Below are 19,771 nucleotides of genomic sequence, written 5' to 3'. Positions count from 1 at the left end.
TGCTTTTGCTTTTGTCGTCCCCTAAGACTTCCTTGCCGGCCCTCTTACATACCCTAGAAAGCTTCGAAACTATATCCGGCCTCCACTTAAACACCAGCAAATCCTACGCTATGAACATATCCCTTTCGCGACCTACTGTTTCACTACTTCAGCACAACTTTCCGTTCCAATGGGCCACTGACCATTTGGACTATTTGGGGATTAAACTAACAGCTAACCTAGACTCCCTTTATGCGGCTAATTATCCTCCTATGCTCCGGAAACTTCGCCTTCTGCTCCAATCATGGGAGAAACTACATCTCTCTTGGTTGGGCCGAGTACGTGCGCTAAAAATGACAATCCTCCCTAAATTGCTCTATCTATTTCGCGTTCTGCCTATACCTATCCCCTCACACTTCCTTAAAATGGCCCAAAGGTCTATAGACACCTTCGTATGGAGAGGAGGCATCCCGAGAGTTAACAAGGCTACTTTATACCGCCATCGCCTAAAAGGGGGTTTGGGAGTCCCCAACCTCTTGAAATATTACCGCGCAGCTCAATTAGGCCAACTGACTTTATACCATGCTTATAACGAACCCCCATTATGGCTATCCCTGGAAGCATTCGAAATGCAACCCAGTACTCTAGACACAGTACTATGGATCCTCCCAACTCAACGCAAACATATCTCGAACCCCATTATAAAGCATTCTCTTACAATCTGGGACACTTTAAAATATTCCTCACAACTGATCTCACCCTTTTTACCCCTCGCTCCCATTTGGGGTAATACCCTATTCCCCCCAGGCGTGGGATCTATCAAAAGTTTTTATAGATGGGTCGAAGCCGGCATAACCAGGGTTCACCAGCTGTTCAATATTGATGGGATAATCCCATTCGCGGCTCTACAGGAAAAGTACCACTTCCCCTCCGGAGAAATCTTTCGATACTTACAATTAAAAAACTTTGCCAACTCCTTATTAAAAAATTCTACCCCTCCTTACTCCATGACCCCTTTTGAACAAAAGTGTCGTCAAAACCCACATGCCTCGGGGATTATTTCTCTCCTCTACTCATACATTAATGCCCCTTCCCATAGGCATTGTTTGAAATATACCGTTCGTTGGGAGTCGGACATCGGATCTACCCTGACAGACTCGGAATGGTCCCAAATTTGGTCCTCATCTACTGGAGGAATGTTAAACACACTTATGTTAGAAACCAACTACAAAGTGTTAACCCGATGGTATCTGACCCCCGCTAGAGTAGCTAAAGCTGTGGCTAACCACTCCCCAAATTGCTTCAGAGGTTGCAATTCAACAGGAGACATGTTCCATATATGGTGGCTTTGCCCGATTGTCAGAAGGTTCTGGATTAGGATATACCATTTGGTTTTTTCCATAGCGAACATTAACCTTAAAAAAAACCCATGGGAGGCACTACTTAACAAGCGCATCCCCAACATCCCTAATCATACCCGATCCCTTATCTCATTTATATTTTTAGCAGCGAAACAAATCATTGCTTTGGCATGGAAAAAACCAAACTTAGACTTTTCCGCAGTCAAAACACGCCTCACCTGGTACATGATCAATGAGAAATTGTCGGCTATACTAATGGACAAAGTTGGAAAATTCGAGAAAATATGGCTCCCCTGGGCGGAATACACCAACCATACCCCTTTTGCCACACCGGTACTATACCCAACTAACTACATTCAGTCGGATTCAGAATAACCTACCAAACCCTTTAGACGTTATACACCTCTTTACTCGGGCTCCCCTCCCCCACTCCCCCTTTCCCTTACTTTGGTTAGGTTGTATGATTGCATGTCAGTTAACCACATGCACTATTGTTCAGATTGTATGTAAAGACTTATCCTGATTTTTTTTTTTTGATTATCTTGATTATCACGTAAATGTAAACCGAAAACTTTCAATAAAAATTTATTGTTTAAAAAAAGTACTAAATGGGAAGTCCACTACTTGGGACCATGGTGACCTGAAAATACTAAACCAATGATCCCTACTGGACCGTCCCCACCCCACTTCCCTGCTGCAGCCATTCAGTAGCCATTAGCCATTCCCTGATCATGGAGGAGTGTGGGGGGGGTCCCCATGTGATTTTTATTTTCAGACCTCCTGGGCCCATTTTTAACATAAAAATTAATGGACGACCGCTGTTTTAAAGTCTACAGGAAAAACCTAATTTGGGGTTGTTGCTGAGGAAATTGGCATTTTGATGATCGTGATCTGTCCTGCTGATGTATGTTTCTTTTTAGTGATACCCGCTCGTAGCTCGTTACTCTGGCTATTTGAGGACCGCACATATTCTGTGGTTAACAGTTTTTGCAGCATTCAATGCATTTTTATTATCCTATGTGGCTGGTGGTGACACTAGAAGCGCTTGTAAATAGCTTTTGTGCCCCTTACTCCACCATCAATATCCGGACATTGCCCACCGGGCAGCCTATCCTCCTCTCCATGATCTTGTCCTGAACACCTATTTTAATGTTTTGGCATGTTTAATTATAATTGCTTTTCTGATGCACATTTTTCCTTGCTAGGAAGCCCAAAAGCTGCCAAATCTGACATGGACATGGCGTATGAGAGGGCACGGGTGAGCCTGACCCCAGATGACTTGCCTCCCAGCCCGGTTATGAACAAGGTGAGTGAACGCTGTCTTCATATCTGTTATAGAAATGTGAAGTCAATGGACCAGAGATGGAGCTGCTGCCTCGTCCTCCGGTGGAATAACATAAACAACACGCCAGCTAGTCCCAACCTGCCGCTTCTCAGATAGATGAACATCTGTACTTTCTATCAGATTGATGTCATGCGTTAAAGGGAACCTGTCAGCAGGATTGTGCACAGTAACCTACAGACACTGTCAGGTCGGCGCCGTTATACTGATTAAAATGATACCTTGGCTGACGAAATCTGTCTTGTGGTTGTTGTTTAATCTTTATTTTCCATTTTTAGTTAATGATATGCTCGTGCTCCGGGGTGGCCTGTGGGGGGGTCTTCATGTGGTGCTCTTTTTTTTTTTTTTTTTTTTTTTTTTTAAATCAGATAACTTTTATTAACAATATTCAAATTGACAACTACACACAATTGTGTCAGCAAAGGGGAATAAACATGTTTGCAAACATTTTGAAACAATCCCCCCAGTTCCTCACCCTCCCTCCCTCCTCGCCTTTATAATCCAGAATAGGACAATCGCATACATTGCTTACATAATAAAGCAACATCCCCCTGGAATCAGCTCCTCTCCATCCAAGGTTTCCAAAGTGTTTCAAAAGTTTTGTGGTGCTCTGCTTAGCTATTCATAATGCAGACTGCTGATCGGTTACTGATCCCCCAGTGACCTGCCCCCTAGTTTACATAATGAGTACCTGTACATACTGAAGAAAAAAAAAAACCTTCTACAGACAGGTGCCGACCATAATCGCATATTTTATGTTCCAATAATATCTGTTCTTCATGTTATGCAGCTAGAAAAAAGTTCAATTTGAAAATGGCGTGCGCCGCACCCGCGCTGTAGCAGCTATTGGTGTATATAGCTGTGATCCAATAGCTGCTACTGCGCAGGCGCGATCGGCGCATTTTGGAGGAGGAAGAGGATTTTTTTTTTCTTCTCCAGTAAGATGGAAGTGGATTAGCTATATACACCTATAGCTGCTACTGCGCGGGCGCCATTTTCAATTTGATTTTTTATTTTTTTTTTCTCACTGATTAACATGAATAACAGTTTAACAGTTCTTATTGGCACATAAAACATGTGATTATGCTGCAGAGCAGGATTTTTTTTTTTAAAGTATGTACAGATATTCATTATGTAAACTAGGGGGCAGATCAGTGAGGGATCAGTGACCGGTCAGCAGTCTGCATTATGAATACCTAAGCAGAGCACCACATAAAGACCTCCTCCAGGCCGCCCCGGAGCACGAGCATATCATTAACTAAAAAATTGATAATAAAGATTAAACAACAACGGGGGCTTTCATCAACCAAGGTCTCATTGTAATCAGTATAACAGAGCCGACCTGACACTGTCTGTAGGCTACTGTGCACAATCCTGCTGCTGACAGATTCACTTTAAAGGGGACTGGTCACAAACTTGTTCTGGAGATTTAGATAGTTTGTGTTCTTGCATAGTTTAATAAATTCAGCAAAACTTTGCTTGGAACTTAAAAACGACATGATATATGGTGGCATAATATCGTGACATCTAATAGCTGTAGAATTCATGACACATGGCACATTCATGATCTAGGTTCCTATGGGTTAAAGGGGTATCACCAGAATTGATCATTATTCTCCTGCAGTCCCATTGAGCCTGCACATCTCTATTCAGTTCAGGACAGGGCTCCTGGGATCTAGAACCCCGTTCTCAGGATTGTCGGACCCCCAGCCATCAGTAAGTAATATGCTATCCTATTTATACTGGGAACGCCCCTTTAACAATCAGTTTTATGTTAACTATATTGCATTTATTATTTTTAATCAATTGTACGGCAGGTATAAAATACTGCAAACCATTGCCTGTGCAGTATTGTGTTATCGTTGAATCCTATATGATAATCTTTTTCTATTCTGACAGTCTATCCTGAAGAAAACGGTGACTGTTACCGAGACCCCATCAGCCGTTTATCATTACAAGGCGGAAGACTTACTGATCCCAGAGTTCAGCGTTAACAGACACCTGAATGCCATATTTGAGGCCGCAAAAAAAGACTTGTCTACTCTTATAAAACTTCAGGTAAGTTTCCAACTAAATATTAAGTGCCATCCAATCAAAACTGAGCACCTTTCCGTTCCCTGGAGACACCAGACGCCCAATCTCTTCATCAGTAAGGTTCTCAGCAGTGAAGACTCCTGTCATCCGATACTTAAACGCCTGTCCTGTGCACATGGGATAAGCTTCACACGCTGAAGATGAGGTTTTTGTGGCTGTCCCATTCGTCTGAATGCAGGTTGCAAAATCCATGTGTTTGACACGAACAATCCCATCCCAAAAAACTGCTGCAGCAAATCTGTCGTTTGTAGAATCCATTCCCAAATCTTAAACCTTTGTAATCTGCATGTTTACTTGCCTACCAGCAGGTGGTGCTGTGCAGCGTCTTTCCCTTTGCCCCATGTGTATATCTAACCATAGACAAGCCATTTTGTTCTATCTGAACCGGTGATTCCTCTAGCTATTGGCTTATTAAGTTTTTTTTAGAAGAGATTAACTGGAGAGCATTTCGGACAGTTTGCAAGATGCCATCATGCCACGTTGTAATGATGCCAGATAGTTATGTGCACGAGTCCCAATAGAAACACTCCAGTTAAGGTGGCCATACGCTGGCTGATCCTGCCAATTTTGCCTGGAGCTGGCGACCATTTTCTGCATATGAAACGTTCGTCTGACGTGTATTTGCCATGTGACAGTGGGTATGAAAGGATCAAGCGTGCTGAATGCCATCATGTCCCAGTGATTTTTCTCTGATAGAAAACAGGAGTACTGTCACCTGATCTGATGGATGGGGGGGTAGAGTGTCCAATGGAAGAGCTGTCGGCTGTTGAAGCTCTAAGGACAGTTTGTATCTTGTTGTTGTTTTTTTTACTTTAGTTACATGGCGTATTAGGACTTTGTGTGAGAACTGGTCTAGAACCTGAACTTAATGCAAATATATATATATAATTGTGGATATGAGGTCCTCTGTGTTCTCAGCTAAATGTGCTGCCTGTGAGCATTTACCCAGAGATCAGGAATATGACATCTTGTACTGAATATCACCGTCCTCATAATGTTGTGATCTTCCTCTGGTGGGCTCTGTTCCTGAGTAATGATCTTTGTTGGCACTAAGAGACGTGGTTTTTTGGATGTGATGACAGCAAACACATTTATGACTTGCTGTTGTCTAATCCATTGCAATGTAATGATCCTCGCCTCTGGTTTTCCGTTTGCATCACTATTGCATTACTACTGATGCTCTGGTGCTCCAGGCATGGCATTCATAGCGTGACGGAACAGTACTGTGAGTGCTAATTTACCATTCAACAATTTGCACCTTTTTTGTCTCCTGTGAAATGATGTATCTGCAAATCTTCCCCAGTGACTAAACTGGTCTTTGCTTCAAATCCCTGTTCGCAATTTTCTTACTTTAGAGTCACTTTATCTCCATAATAACTTCTGTCTTCTCGAGGTAAACCGTTGTTGACTTTGTACAATATGTATAAGCACGGAGACCAGTTTATTGTTACACCAAATGTCTTTGAGAAAAATAATGTGATTGTGCAAATGACCTTTTAATGTTTATTCCTCCAAAGCGAAGTATCTGCACTACTATTGTAAATCTACAGACTGAGGCCAACATTAGGTTTCTTAGTTGTACTTTTTTGATTTTTTAATCAGCTTGTTTTATCTATGGGCTCATTTAGGCGTTAGTGATTTTCCATCCGTGTTTCTGTGCAGTGGCATAACTAGAGCCCGATGGGCTCCTGTGCAAACTTTGGACCCGCTCATGTTGATTCAATGCATGGGCTCTTGTAGTGTTCCAAATCCTATAAGAACATACATGTTGCCCCCTACCTCCCACATTATGTAGGACTGTCACCCATAATAGTCCCCTTCGTGATATACATGGCACCCATGATGGGCCACTTCCTGGTCTGCATGGCCCCAATCCTGGGCCCCTTCCTGGTCTACATGCCCCAATTCTGGGCCCCTTCCTGGTCTACATGCCCCAATCCTGGGCCCCTTCCTGGTCTACATGGTCCCCATCCTGGGCCCATTCTTGGTCTACATGGCCCCCACCTTGGGCCTCTTCCTGGTCTAAAATGGCTTCCTTCCTGGGATACATGGTCCCCATCCTGGGCCCATTCCTGGTCTACATGGCCTCCATCCTGGGCCCTTTCGTGGTCTACATGGTCCCCATCCTGGGCCCCTTCTTAGTCTACATGGGCCCCTTCCTGGTCTACATGGTCCCCATTCTGGGCCCCTTCCCGGTCTACATGGTCCCCATTCTGGGCCTCTTCCTGGTCTACATGGCTTCCATCCTGGGCCCCTTCCTGGGATACATGGTCCCCATCCTAGGCCCATTCCCGGGATATATGGTCGACATCCTAGGCCCTTTCCTGTGATACATGACCCCCATCCTAGGATACATGGTGTCCATCCTGGGATGCATTGCCCCCATCTTGGGATACATGGCCCCCAACCTGGAATACATGGCCCCCATCCTGTGGCTCCTTCCTGGTATACATGTTCCCCATCATGGTATATACATTTAAAGGCTACTCAGGTCTGAAGAGGGTGGGTTTAAGGTATAATATCTCTAAACTTGTGCCAAGAAACTGCAGCCATGGGTTCTTCTAAGCAGCTGCCTAGCTCTCTGAAAATAAAAATGATGGAGGCCCGCAAATCAAGAGAAGGCTATAAGAAGATAGCAAAGCGATTACAAGTTGCCCTTTCCTCAGTTCGATATGTAATTAAGAAACTACAGTTAACAGGAACAGTGGAGGTCAAGATAAGGTCTGGAAAACCAAGCAAAATTTCAGTGAGAGCTGCTCGTAGGATTGCTAGGTGCGCAAATCGGAACCCCCGCTTGACTGCAAAAGACTTTCAGAAAGATTTAGCAGACTTTTTGGACTTTTAGTACATTGTTCTACTGTTCAGAAACACCTACACAAATATCAAACAAATAGGGCAGCACACTGCAGCGCCAAAACATGCAAACTTGAAAACACGAAATTTTTTTAAAATGCATTACTGCACTAGAAATATGAAAAATGAGAGCTTTTAGCGCATAAAAATGGCCAATTTTAGAGTAGGACCTCGTATAAGAGAGATGCCGTAACGTGGCTACGAGGTACACATAAAATTGGCCATTTTTATGCGCTAAAAGCTCTCATTTTTCATATTTCTAGTGCAGTAATGCATTTTAAAAAAATTTCGTGTTTTCAAGTTTGCATGTTTTGGCGCTGCAGTGTGCTGCCCTATTTGTTTGATTATATACGAGTTGGCGACTCTGGGTTCAGCACCTGTTCACACTGTGTCTATGTTTGGATGTGCAGATCAGGTTTTTTGAAATGTATTCTCTAGCCTTCTGATCGTGCACTCCCTGCCTCCTAGCTTCAGGTGTTTTAATTATAGTAGGTCCAATACCCCTCCACAGTGAGAGAGAATTTGAGTCCAAGGAGAGGTTTCACATGTACCCATTCAGATGGAGACGTTTATTCTCAGAGAGGTAGGTTTAGAGTAGGACCTCGTATAAGAGAGATGCCGTAACGTGGCTACGAGGTACACATAAAATTGGCCATTTTTATGCGCTAAAAGCTCTCATTTTTCATATTTCTAGTGCAGTAATGCATTTTAAAAAAATTTCGTGTTTTCAAGTTTGCATGTTTTGGCGCTGCAGTGTGCTGCCCTATTTGTTTGATTATATACGAGTTGGCGACTCTGGGTTCAGCACCTGTTCACACTGTGTCTATGTTTGGATGTGCAGATCAGGTTTTTTGAAACCTACACAAATATGGCCTTCATGGAAGAGTCATTAGAAGAAAATCTCTTCTGTATTTTCACCATAAAATTCAGCATCGGAAGTATGCAAAAGAACATCTAAACAAGTCTGATACATTTTGGAAACAAGTCCTGTGGACCGATGAGGTTAAAATGGAAGTCTTTCATCAAAGGTATGTGTGGAAGAAAAAGGGCACAAAATTTCAGTAAAAGAACATGTCACCAACCATTAAGCATGGGGGTGGATCATGCTTTGTGGTTGTGTTGCAGCCAATGGGACAGGGAGCAAAGGTAGAAGAAAGAACGGATTCAGTGAATTTCCACTAATTCTTGATGCAAACATAACACCATCTGTAAAAAAGCAAAAGTTGAATAGAGGATGGCTTCTACAAATGGATAATGATCCTAAACACACTTCAAAATCCACATTAGACGACCTGAAAAGGTGCAAGCTGAAGGTTTTACAATGGCCCTCACAGTCTCCTGATCTGAATATTATTGAAAATCTGTGGCTAGACCTCAAAATATCAGTGCATGTAAGACGACCCAGGAATCTCACAGAACTGGAAGAATTTTCCAAGGAAGAATGGATGAAAATCCCTCAAACAAGAATTGAAAGACTCTTGGCTGGCTACAAAAGCGTTTACAAGCTGTGATACTTTCAAAAGGGGATGCTACTAGGTAGTAACCATTAAGGGTGCCCAAACTTTTGCATCAGACCATTTTCCTTTTTGTAGTTTTTAAAATGGGAAAAAATGACAAAACATATACATGCATGCATGCATACATACATACATTCATACAATGACAAAACATCCTGGTCCTTCTTGGTATATATGCCCCCCATCCTGTGTTCATCCTGGTATATATGTCTTCCTTCTTGGAGCCATACTGATTATACAGTGAGGGAAATAAGTATTTGATACAATACCGATTTTTGCAAGTTTTCTTTCCCACCTAAAAAGAATGGAGAGATCTGTAATTTTTATTATAGTTACACTTCAACTGTGAGAGACAGAATTAAAACCAAAAAATCACATAGTATGATTTTTACATATTTAATGCAGTAAAATGCAAATTAGTCATTTGATACAACAGAAAAACAGAACTTAATATTTGGTCCAGAAACCTTTGTTTGCAATTACAAAGGTCAAACGTTTCCTGTAGTTCTGGACTGTTTGCCCACACTGCAACAAGGATTTTGGCCCACTTCTCCATACAGATCTTCTCCATATCTTTCAGGTTTCGGGGCTGTCACTGGGCAACTTTGAGTATCCGCTCCGTCCAAAGATTTTCCATTAGGTTCAGGTCTGGAGACTGGCTAGGCCACTCGAGGACTTTGAAATGCTTCTTACAGAGCCACCCCTTAGTTGCCCTGGCTATGTGTTTCAGGTCATTGTCATGCTAGAAAACCCAGCCAAGACCCATCTTCAATGCTCATACTGAAGGAAGGAGGATGTTGGCCAAAATATTGCAATATATGACCTTGTCCATCCTCCTTTCAATACGGTGCAGTCGTCCTGTCCTCTATGAAGAAAGGCATCCCCAAAGTATAATGTTTCCCCCACCATGCTGCACGGTTGGGACAGTGTTCTTTGGGTTGTACTCCTTTCCCTTCTTCCTCCAAACACGGCGAGTAGAGTTTATACCAAAAAGTTCTATAATGGTATCATCTGACCATATGACCTTTTCCCATGCCTCCTCTGGATTATCCATATAGTCATTGTCAAACTTCAACCGGGCCTGGACATGTGCTGGCGTGAGCAGGAGGACCTTGCATGTCCTGCAGGACTTAAATCCATGACAGTGTAGTGTATTTTTAACAGTAATGTTTGAGAATGTGGTCCATGCTCTCTTCAGGTCATTGACCAGGTCCTCCTGTGTAGTTCTGGACTGATCCCTGACCTTTCTCCAAATCATCCTAACCCCATGAGGCGAGACCTTGCATGGAGCCCCAGACCGAAGAAGAATGACAGTCATCTTGTGTTTCTTTCATTTTCTAATAATTGTGCCAGCAATTGTTGGCTTCTCAACAAGCTGCTTGCCTATTGTCTTGTAGCCCATCCCAGCCTTGTGCAGGTCTACAATTTTGCCTATGGTGTCCTTAGACCGCTCTTTGGTCATGGCCATGGTGGAGATGTCGGAGTGTGAATAAGTGTGTGGACAGGTGTCTTTAATACAAGTAACAAGTTCAAACCAGTGCAATTAATACAGGTAATGATTGCAGAGTAGGAGGGCTTCTTAAAGAATAACAGGTCTGTGAGAGACAGAATTCTTGCTGGTTGGTAGGTGATCAAATACTGATTTCATGCAATAAAATGCAATTTAATTATGGTATGTAAAAATCATACAATGTGATTTTTCTGGATTTTATTTTTAGATTCAGTCTCTCACAGTTGAAGTGTACTTACAATAAAAATTACAGATCTCTCCATTCTTTCTAGGTGGGAAAACTTGCAAAAATCGGCAGTGTATCAAACACTTATTTTCCTCACTGTATGTGTCCTCCATCTTGGACCCATCTTGGAAATATATGTCTCCCATCTTGATGTATATGTGGCCCATCCTGGCACTAGTCTATATGCCCCCCATTCTGCCGCTGTTCTTTAATGCATAAAAAAATAAACGATTCTCACCTTCCCCCTCTTCCACGATTCTCATTATCCTCTCATGTAGCTGGTGCAGAAGCCGGAAGCTGACTTCAGTGTGCAAGCCACTGGCCATGTCCCGTCAGTGACTTGCAAGCGGACGTCCGCTACCGGCCTCTGATTTGGCCCACTACTTATATTGCAATGTATGGACGCACATACAGCTGAAATATGCGTTGGCGGACCCCCCTCCTGCACAGGCCCGGTCGCACCCTCTATGGCCGCGATTGTTACACAGTTGTTTGAAATGCCAGTAGCAGGAGTGTCTCCAAAACACAGAACAAGTGTCCATCTTTCAATGATAGTTTTTAATCTGTATGTTACAGTACCGGCTTTGGCATTGAAACCCTGATGGAAAATCACTGACGTCTGAACGACCTCTTATGATGCATTTGCATTGCACCATTACCGTGAACAGTTCCTAGGAACAATCTTTTCACAATAATTGTGCAGCCTAAACAGGCTGTCGATCAACCAATGGACAATAAACGCCCGTTCATTGGGGGAAATGTATATTTTGGTTTCCATGAAAGATCATTGTTCTTAAACAGCTCGTTGTCTTATGTAAACGCGACCTCCGCTGCTGAGAACAATGGCCGCCCATGTGCCCTGAATGATGTATTATGTTTCTATTACAGATCGATCGTGCAGTGCTCCTCGTTTACCGCAATCTGCCTGTTTAGACAGACTATTTAAACGGCCGCCGTCCAGCAAACGTGTTGCCGTTCAGCGGTAATTTCATGCTGTGTATTGAGCAGTGTGATTGGACCCTTAGTATAATATATATAGATAAGCTAGTTTATAGCCTTCCAGGTTACATCAACATATAAATAAACTTTACATGAACGTAATCGCCCCCTGAAGCACTGCTGCGCTGCGCCGAGTGTGAGCTCACACCTGAGGTCAGCGCTGCAGGAAACAATACAGTTGCACTGGGAACCTGCTGGGAAAACACCATCCAAAACTGCGCATGTGCGGCTTCCTCGGGCAAGCACCGCCGCCTCACCACAGGCTCGTTGAGCTGAGGTTGTAGTCAGCTGAGCTTTCCATCTCTATGTTTTTTCGGAAACTTTATATTCCTAAAGCTGAACTGGGCGCAGACCATCTGCAATACATCGCTCTCACCCTGCGTCTTCTCATAAATGATGCTGGTAATATGGTTTAACCCTTTGGGATGACTCTGAGTATCGTCTTGTACCGTTGCCCTTTAATTAGTGTATAGAGCTCTGCACTTATTAAGCTAATTTATCTTGAATTTCATCCGAGATCATTTTCACTGCCTCTTTGTGCTTGGGGATGTAACATGGTGTACCTTGTAGTAATCCTGTATTACGCGTTTGGCTCTGCTATGTAAAAGGAGCCCATGACCCAATATTGTATTTTGGTGGGGGGTTTCAGCGCAGGCAGGGCTTTCTGGCAACCTTCTATTTCTGCGGCCCACACTGCTCATTACGTGAGTCTGGGTATAGGGCTACCTGGGTGACAGACGCACCAGTAGGATGGTATTGAAATGACTGTTTTTGTGCCCTGTGGAGAGCTATAATCAGCATAATGCTGCAATGCAAATTATAGTTGTTCCTGCTGAAGAGGGAGATTATCAATTGCTTTCCACTGTGGTGTGTGACGAGCGCCTTCTGCTCTGCCATGATTTGGCCTCCGTGCATAAGCTGAGGGGTAACCTCTTATAGTACCCAATACAGCGCCCATAGGGGTCGGCACCCAACGTGGCATAGAGACCTTATTGTCCTTCTCTTTTTTTTGTTCTTTCTCCTACTAATTGCTCTCATATAAGCCTTTGTCTATTCCAGGCATGCACCAGCAAGCTCTGGACGAACTGTAACTCCCTTAGGGGGTATATTCACACATTGCACACACTTTTCACAGCAAGCCCAGGTGCTGCAGATCCACACAACAAGGTTGTGATAAATATATATATATAAATATATATGTGTGTATGTATATATATATATATATATATATATATATATATATATATATATATATATATATATATATATATTTTATATATATATATATATATACACACACACATATATATATTTATTTTATATATATATATATATATACACACACACATATATATATTTATATATAGTTATATATATAGTTCTTAACTCTTTTCACATTTATGTCTTGTTTCTTCACAATTTGTGCATTTTGTTGCTCAAAAAAGTGGATTTAGTGCAGATTTTCATTTTGCCAGTGAACTGTAGATTTTAATATGTTCCTGAAAAAAAATCTTCACCTGGGTCAAATATCTAGATGGAAACTACTTGCAGCGTGTGACTGTTTTTTTAATTCTCGTCTACTCTACTGCTACTGTAAAACCATTTTATCCAGAAATGTTGAAGCCTTCCTGGCACATGTGGACACAGCCTTATAATAGAGAGTTGCAAACAATGAGATTGTTAAATAAATAAAATCCTCCAGTTCAGAGCCACTCGAAAAAGAAAAAAAACACAATTTCTTTTTACCATGGTCCATCTTCCCTGTAGACATGTCTTCACACTTTAATCTGCGCCATGATGATCTATGGTTTCGTTACAATGGATCAGACTTGCGCCTCTGTGGCGTTGATACAGTTTACCGCGTTACCATGGTTCCTCCTTACCGTGATACATTATATTCCTGGAAACAGGTTGTGGATGTTCTTTTGGATTTCTTTGTAAGTACTCAGCTGGAAAACTAACTTTTCACATGAACGTAAAAGGCTCTGTCAAATATTTCTGTGTTTTACCCTTTTCCTGAATGAGTCCTTTAAATGTGGCATCATGGTGCAATCGGATGTTGCTCGGGGCCCAAGAACGTTATCAGTATCCATCTTTTCTAAAGTTCATTTTGAGGAGTTTTCCAATTTGTACATTTGGTAATTTTCACTAACGACTGTATGTCCAGTATCTTCAGCTCATGTGGTCTGACCTTTCATGATGGCTGTGTAGATAATGATAGTGATGATTGATGTGCTAACCAAAGCTGTGGATGATTGACACACGTGATAATTACCATAGCTACAATTCGATGGGTTCTGTCTCTGGTTATGCCAGTTTCCCCTCTCTGACATCTCCACTGAAAACTTGTTGTGTTAGACAAGTATTCATGGGACTGCAGGACTGTTTTGTTTTTCTCTACATTTTTATGGTGCAATGTAAAGGTGTCAAGATAAAATAGAGAAAAGCTTACAGTACCCTAATATCTCTGTAGCGTGCCAACTGCTGGCAGAGTTCTCACAGGAGATAAACCGCTAGCCGAGAAGTCCAGTGTAAACATGGGCACATGGTGTCTGTACTGTCTCTAGCATCATGACCTCTATCTGTATCTATATATATGATTTTCTAACTGGTGCTTCCATCTGTCTGTCTGCCTGCAACTTCCGTAACGGAAATCCCGCGTTGCTGATTGGTATCGCCAACTGCCTGTCATGGCTGCCGCGACCAATCAGCGACGGGCACAGTCCGATTAGTCCCTCCCTACTCCCCTGCAGTCAGTGCCCGGCACCCGCATACTCCCCTCCACTCACCACTCACACAGGGTTAATGCCAGCGGTAACGGGCCGCGGGTACCGCACTCCGTTAACGCTGCTATTAACCCTGTGTGCCCCCAAAGTTTTAGTATTGATGCTGCCTATGCAGCATCAATAGTAAATGTAATGTTAAAAATAATAAAAAAACAAAAAACCTGCTATGCTCACCTTCCGTAGTCTACGCTCGCGACTGCGCCAGCTTCCGTTCCCAGGATGCATTGCGAAATTACCCAGATGACTTAGCGGTCTCGCGAGACCGCTAAGTCATCTGGGTAATTTCGCAATGCATCCTGGGAACGGAAGATGGCGGCAGCCGCGCGCATAGGGACTGCTTCGGTAGATCCCGGCAGGTGAGTATATAACTATTTTTTAACAAACAAGATTCCGAACTGAGCTGCACCAGGTAACTAGCAATCTTCACAGGCTATAGATCATATGGGACCGGCTTTCCATCAGACTTAAAAAACACAACAATTGATGCATCCATGGGCGCTACTCTACGTATAGCAGAACAATAGAGTTACACACTATGTAAGCATAAAAGATGTGGCACTCACCCCAAGATTGCTGAAAAACAATGTCATTTAATTCGCTTTATGCGACATTAGACATCTGTGGAGAGGCGGCAGGTAAAAGTGAGGGGTGCGGGGACAGGAGAACGGACGACGGCCGTTTCGCACAAATGTGCTTCCACGGGTCCAGGCCACATCTTTTATGCTTACATAACTATTTTTTATTTTAATTATCTTTTTTTAACAGGGATATGTGCCCACACTGCTGTATACTACGTGGGCTGTGTTATATACTGCATGGGCTGTGTTATATACCGCGTGGCTGCTATATACTACGTGGGCAGTGTCATATACCACAGGGCAGTGTTATATACATAGTAACATAGTAACATAGTAAGGCCGAAAAAAGACATTTGTCCATCCAGTTCAGCCTATATTCCATCATAATAAATACCCAGATCTACGTCCTTCTACAGAACCTAATAATTGTATGATACAATATTGTTCTGCTCCAGGAAGACATCCAGGCCTCTCTTGAACCCCTCGACTGAGTTCGCCATCACCACCTCCTCAGGCAAGCAATTCCAGATTCTCACTGCCCTAACAGTAAAGAATCCTCTTCTATGTTGGTGGAAAAACCTTCTCTCCTCCAGACGCAAAGAATGCCCCCTTGTGCCCGTCACCTTCCTTGGTATAAACAGATCCTCAGCGAGATATTTGTATTGTCCCCTTATATACTTATACATGGTTATTAGATCGCCCCTCAGTCGTCTTTTTTCTAGACTAAATAATCCTAATTTCGCTAATCTATCTGGGTATTGTAGTTCTCCCATCCCCTTTATTAATTTTGTTGCCCTCCTTTGTACTCTCTCTAGTTCCATTATATCCTTCCTGAGCACTGGTGCCCAAAACTGGACACAGTACTCCATGTGCGGTCTAACTAGGGATTTGTACAGAGGCAGTATAATGCTCTCATCATGTGTATCCAGACCTCTTTTAATGCACCCCATGATCCTGTTTGCCTTGGCAGCTGCTGCCTGGCACTGGCTGCTCCAGGTAAGTTTATCATTAACTAGGATCCCCAAGTCCTTCTCCCTGTCAGATTTACCCAGTGGTTTCCCGTTCAGTGTGTAATGGTGATATTGATTCCCTCTTCCCATGTGTATAACCTTACATTTATCATTGTTAAACCTCATCTGCCACCTTTCAGCCCAAGTTTCCAACTTATCCAGATCCATCTGTAGCAGAATACTATCTTCTCTTGTATTAACTGCTTTACATAGTTTTGTATCATCTGCAAATATCGATATTTTACTGTGTAAACCTTCTACCAGATCATTAATGAATATGTTGAAGAGAACAGGTCCCAATACTGACCCCTGCGGTACCCCACTGGTCACAGCGACCCAGTTAGAGACTATACCATTTATAACCACCCTCTGCTTTCTATCACTAAGCCAGTTACTAACCCATTTACACACATTTTCCCCCAGACCAAGCATTCTCATTTTGTGTACCAACCTCTTGTGCGGCACGGTATCAAACGCTTTGGAAAAATCGAGATATACCACGTCCAATGACTCACCGTGGTCCAGTCTATAGCTTACCTCTTCATAAAAACTGATTAGATTGGTTTGACAGGAGCGATTTCTCATAAACCCATGCTGATATGGAGTTAAACAGTTATTCTCATTGAGATAATCCAGAATAACATCCCTCAGAAACCCTTCAAATATTTTACCAACAATAGAGGTTAGACTTACTGGCCTATAATTTCCAGGTTCACTTTTAGAGCCCTTTTTGAATATTGGCACCACATTTGCTATGCGCCAGTCCTGCGGAACAGACCCTGTCGCTATAGAGTCACTAAAAATAAGAAATAATGGTTTATCTATTACATTACTTAGTTCTCTTAGTACTCGTGGGTGTATGCCATCCGGACCCGGAGATTTATCTATTTTAATCTTATTTAGCCGGTTTCGCACCTCTTCTTGGGTTAGATTGGTGACCCTTAATATAGTATACTAATGAACCACCTGCGCTCATGAACCAAGTGGAATGCAGAGGCTTAGACAGAACCACTGGCGTACAGTTAAGTACAGTAAGTATAAGAGGCCAAAGAGTGAATAGTATACTGGAAGTCTCCTATTACGGTGACATGAGGATATGTCCACTATGGACCGACAGCAATGGAGTGCCTGCAATGAGTGTAACATCCACTTACTGGTATAGAAGGTCCGAGTGGCTGTGGAGAGCAGTGGGGGTCCCAGACTAACGTCGGCTGATGTGCTGGGCTGCAATATGAGATAGCCGTAGAGTCCTGGGACCGGCTGTTTCCAAAACAGGCGCTGAACGCTGGGGCGTCTGGATAGGTAAGAACCGCCGACTCCTGGCGTGCCCCGGCCGGAAGCAACGCCGGAGCGATAGCGGTGTGTGGAGGGGGCGTGGCTAGGATCGTGACGTCACGGATAGGGCGGGCTTGGCAACAGGGGGAACCAATCCAACGCGTTTCGAAGGAGGTACTCCTTCTTCGTCAGGGCTGGAGTTCCCTGAAAGATCCGTCCTAATATAGCCTCCGCCCCCCCTTTAGTTCAGACCTGCCCCTATGGGTGCCGGACAGTACCATCTACATGCTGAGATAAGGCCTCATAATAATGGAACGTTCTAAAGTGAATGTGTGAATGGGGACATATGAAAATCTAAAATACAGGAACACTAAAAGGTGATGAGTATCCTGGTGATAATACCTAAGTGGTGTGTGTATGTAACCATAAACGCACTAAAGAAAAGAGGGGGGGGGAAAAGGGGGGGAGGAAAAAAATAATAAAATAAAAATAAAAAATAAATTATTTATAATAAATGAAAAATAATGAATAAAAATAAAAATAATAATAATAAAAATAAATAAAAGAGGAAAAAAAAAAAAAAAAAAAAAAAAAGGGGGGATTAGAGGAAGGGAGGAAAGGTTACAAATGTGCAAAAGTTAAAACCACTATTTAATAGTCCTTTATTAAAATTACGCTATATGATTAAAAGGCCAGATAGGTATATATTAATTCTAAACCAGGAAAAGACCTATAGTTAAATGGGTCTATATTAATGTATAAAATATAGGAACTAAAATAGGAATTAAAATAAACTCAATAAAGATGATCCATCGGGGTCACTAAGATATTAGCTAAAAGACGTGTATCTCAGTACCTATAAACAAAATAAAGCAAAATCCATAATGTACTATATAATACATAAGATAACGACTAGTACGCTAATGTAGTGCATAAAGGGTTAAAAGGATAATCATACTGTTAGAATGCATATAGCTCAATCTCATGGTTGAGCCCTTTAGGGGCCAGACTGTCCAGGGTAAAAATCCACTTGGATTCCACCCTGGACATCAATTTTATGAAATCACCTCCCCTGGGATTTTGTTGAACTACTTGTATGCCGCAAAACGAAACATTCGTGCAGGATCGGTTATGTTGTTCTAAAAAATGGCGCGATAGGGGGTGTCCTTTAAAGCCTTTCTGAATGTTGTCCAGATGTTCTTTAATCCTAACTTTCAAAGGCCTCTTAGTTCGGCCTACATATATTTTCTTGCAAGGGCAAATAAGAATGTAAATGACCCCAACTGTTGCACAAGAGATCGATTCCTTTATGGAAAAACTTTTGATGCCACTGGAATCTTTAAATGTAGTTTGAGTACATTTTTTACGGAATGTACGTATACAGCAAGAGCACTGTCCACATGATGTAAATCCCACAGGGCGGTGGTTTGCTATTGGTGTGGATGTACCCTTTCTTAAGATCGATTTTGTTGTGGGTGCTACAAGGAGGCCCAGATTTGGTGCCCTCGTATAGACAAATCTGGGATTCTTAGATAGGAGATCCCCAATAATCTTGTCCCCTTGTAAAATGGGCCAATGTTTCCTCACTATATTCGTAAATTTCTTATATCCTGAATGAAACTGACGTTTCATCAATATAGTCCTTGAGATCAGTGCAATTCCTTCTAATACGGGTATATTGGCCCCTAGGAATGTTGGTGAGCCAGATTGGGAGGTGACAGCTTTGAATGTGTATGTAACTGTTTGAATCTACCTCCTTGTGGAAACATTTAGTTTTTAATGTATTGTTTTGTTTTTAACTAAATGTTTCCACAAGGAGGTAGATTCAAACAGTTACATACTCAAGGACTATATTGATGAAACGTCACACGTCACCAAATATTTCGAAGCCAAAGGATATGACCCACAAATCTTGAATGAAGCTAGACGGGCAGTGAGCCAAATACCCAGGGAAAATTTGATCCATAAAATGGGCAATAATAACCCTCCCGAAGATATACATCAACAGATTAATAAATTATCGATAATAACTCAGTTTCATTCAGGATATAAGAAATTTACGAATATAGTGAGGAAACATTGGCCCATTTTACAAGGGGACAAGATTATTGGGGATCTCCTATCTAAGAATCCCAGATTTGTCTATACGAGGGCACCAAATCTGGGCCTCCTTGTAGCACCCACAACAAAATCGATCTTAAGAAAGGGTACATCCACACCAATAGCAAACCACCGCCCTGT

General features: G+C 42.4%; 1 protein-coding gene across 8 annotated transcripts in view; it reads left to right on the top strand.

The window, feature by feature from the left end:
• The window catches only part of PNPLA7 (patatin like phospholipase domain containing 7), a 268,219-nt gene that overhangs the window by 159,984 nt on the left and 88,464 nt on the right, over positions 1–19,771 (top strand). For all 8 annotated transcript variants that reach the window (XM_069747682.1, XM_069747683.1, XM_069747688.1 and 5 more), the window contains 2 exons: positions 2,546–2,646; positions 4,582–4,740. In XM_069747682.1, coding sequence (XP_069603783.1) covers positions 2,546–2,646; positions 4,582–4,740 — 260 coding nt within the window. The remainder of the gene's footprint in view (positions 1–2,545; positions 2,647–4,581; positions 4,741–19,771) is intronic.

This window comes from Ranitomeya imitator, chromosome 2 (assembly GCF_032444005.1).
Source record: "Ranitomeya imitator isolate aRanImi1 chromosome 2, aRanImi1.pri, whole genome shotgun sequence".
NCBI classification, from domain to species: domain Eukaryota; kingdom Metazoa; phylum Chordata; class Amphibia; order Anura; family Dendrobatidae; genus Ranitomeya; species Ranitomeya imitator.
This window is presented reverse-complemented; position numbering and strand designations above follow the sequence as displayed.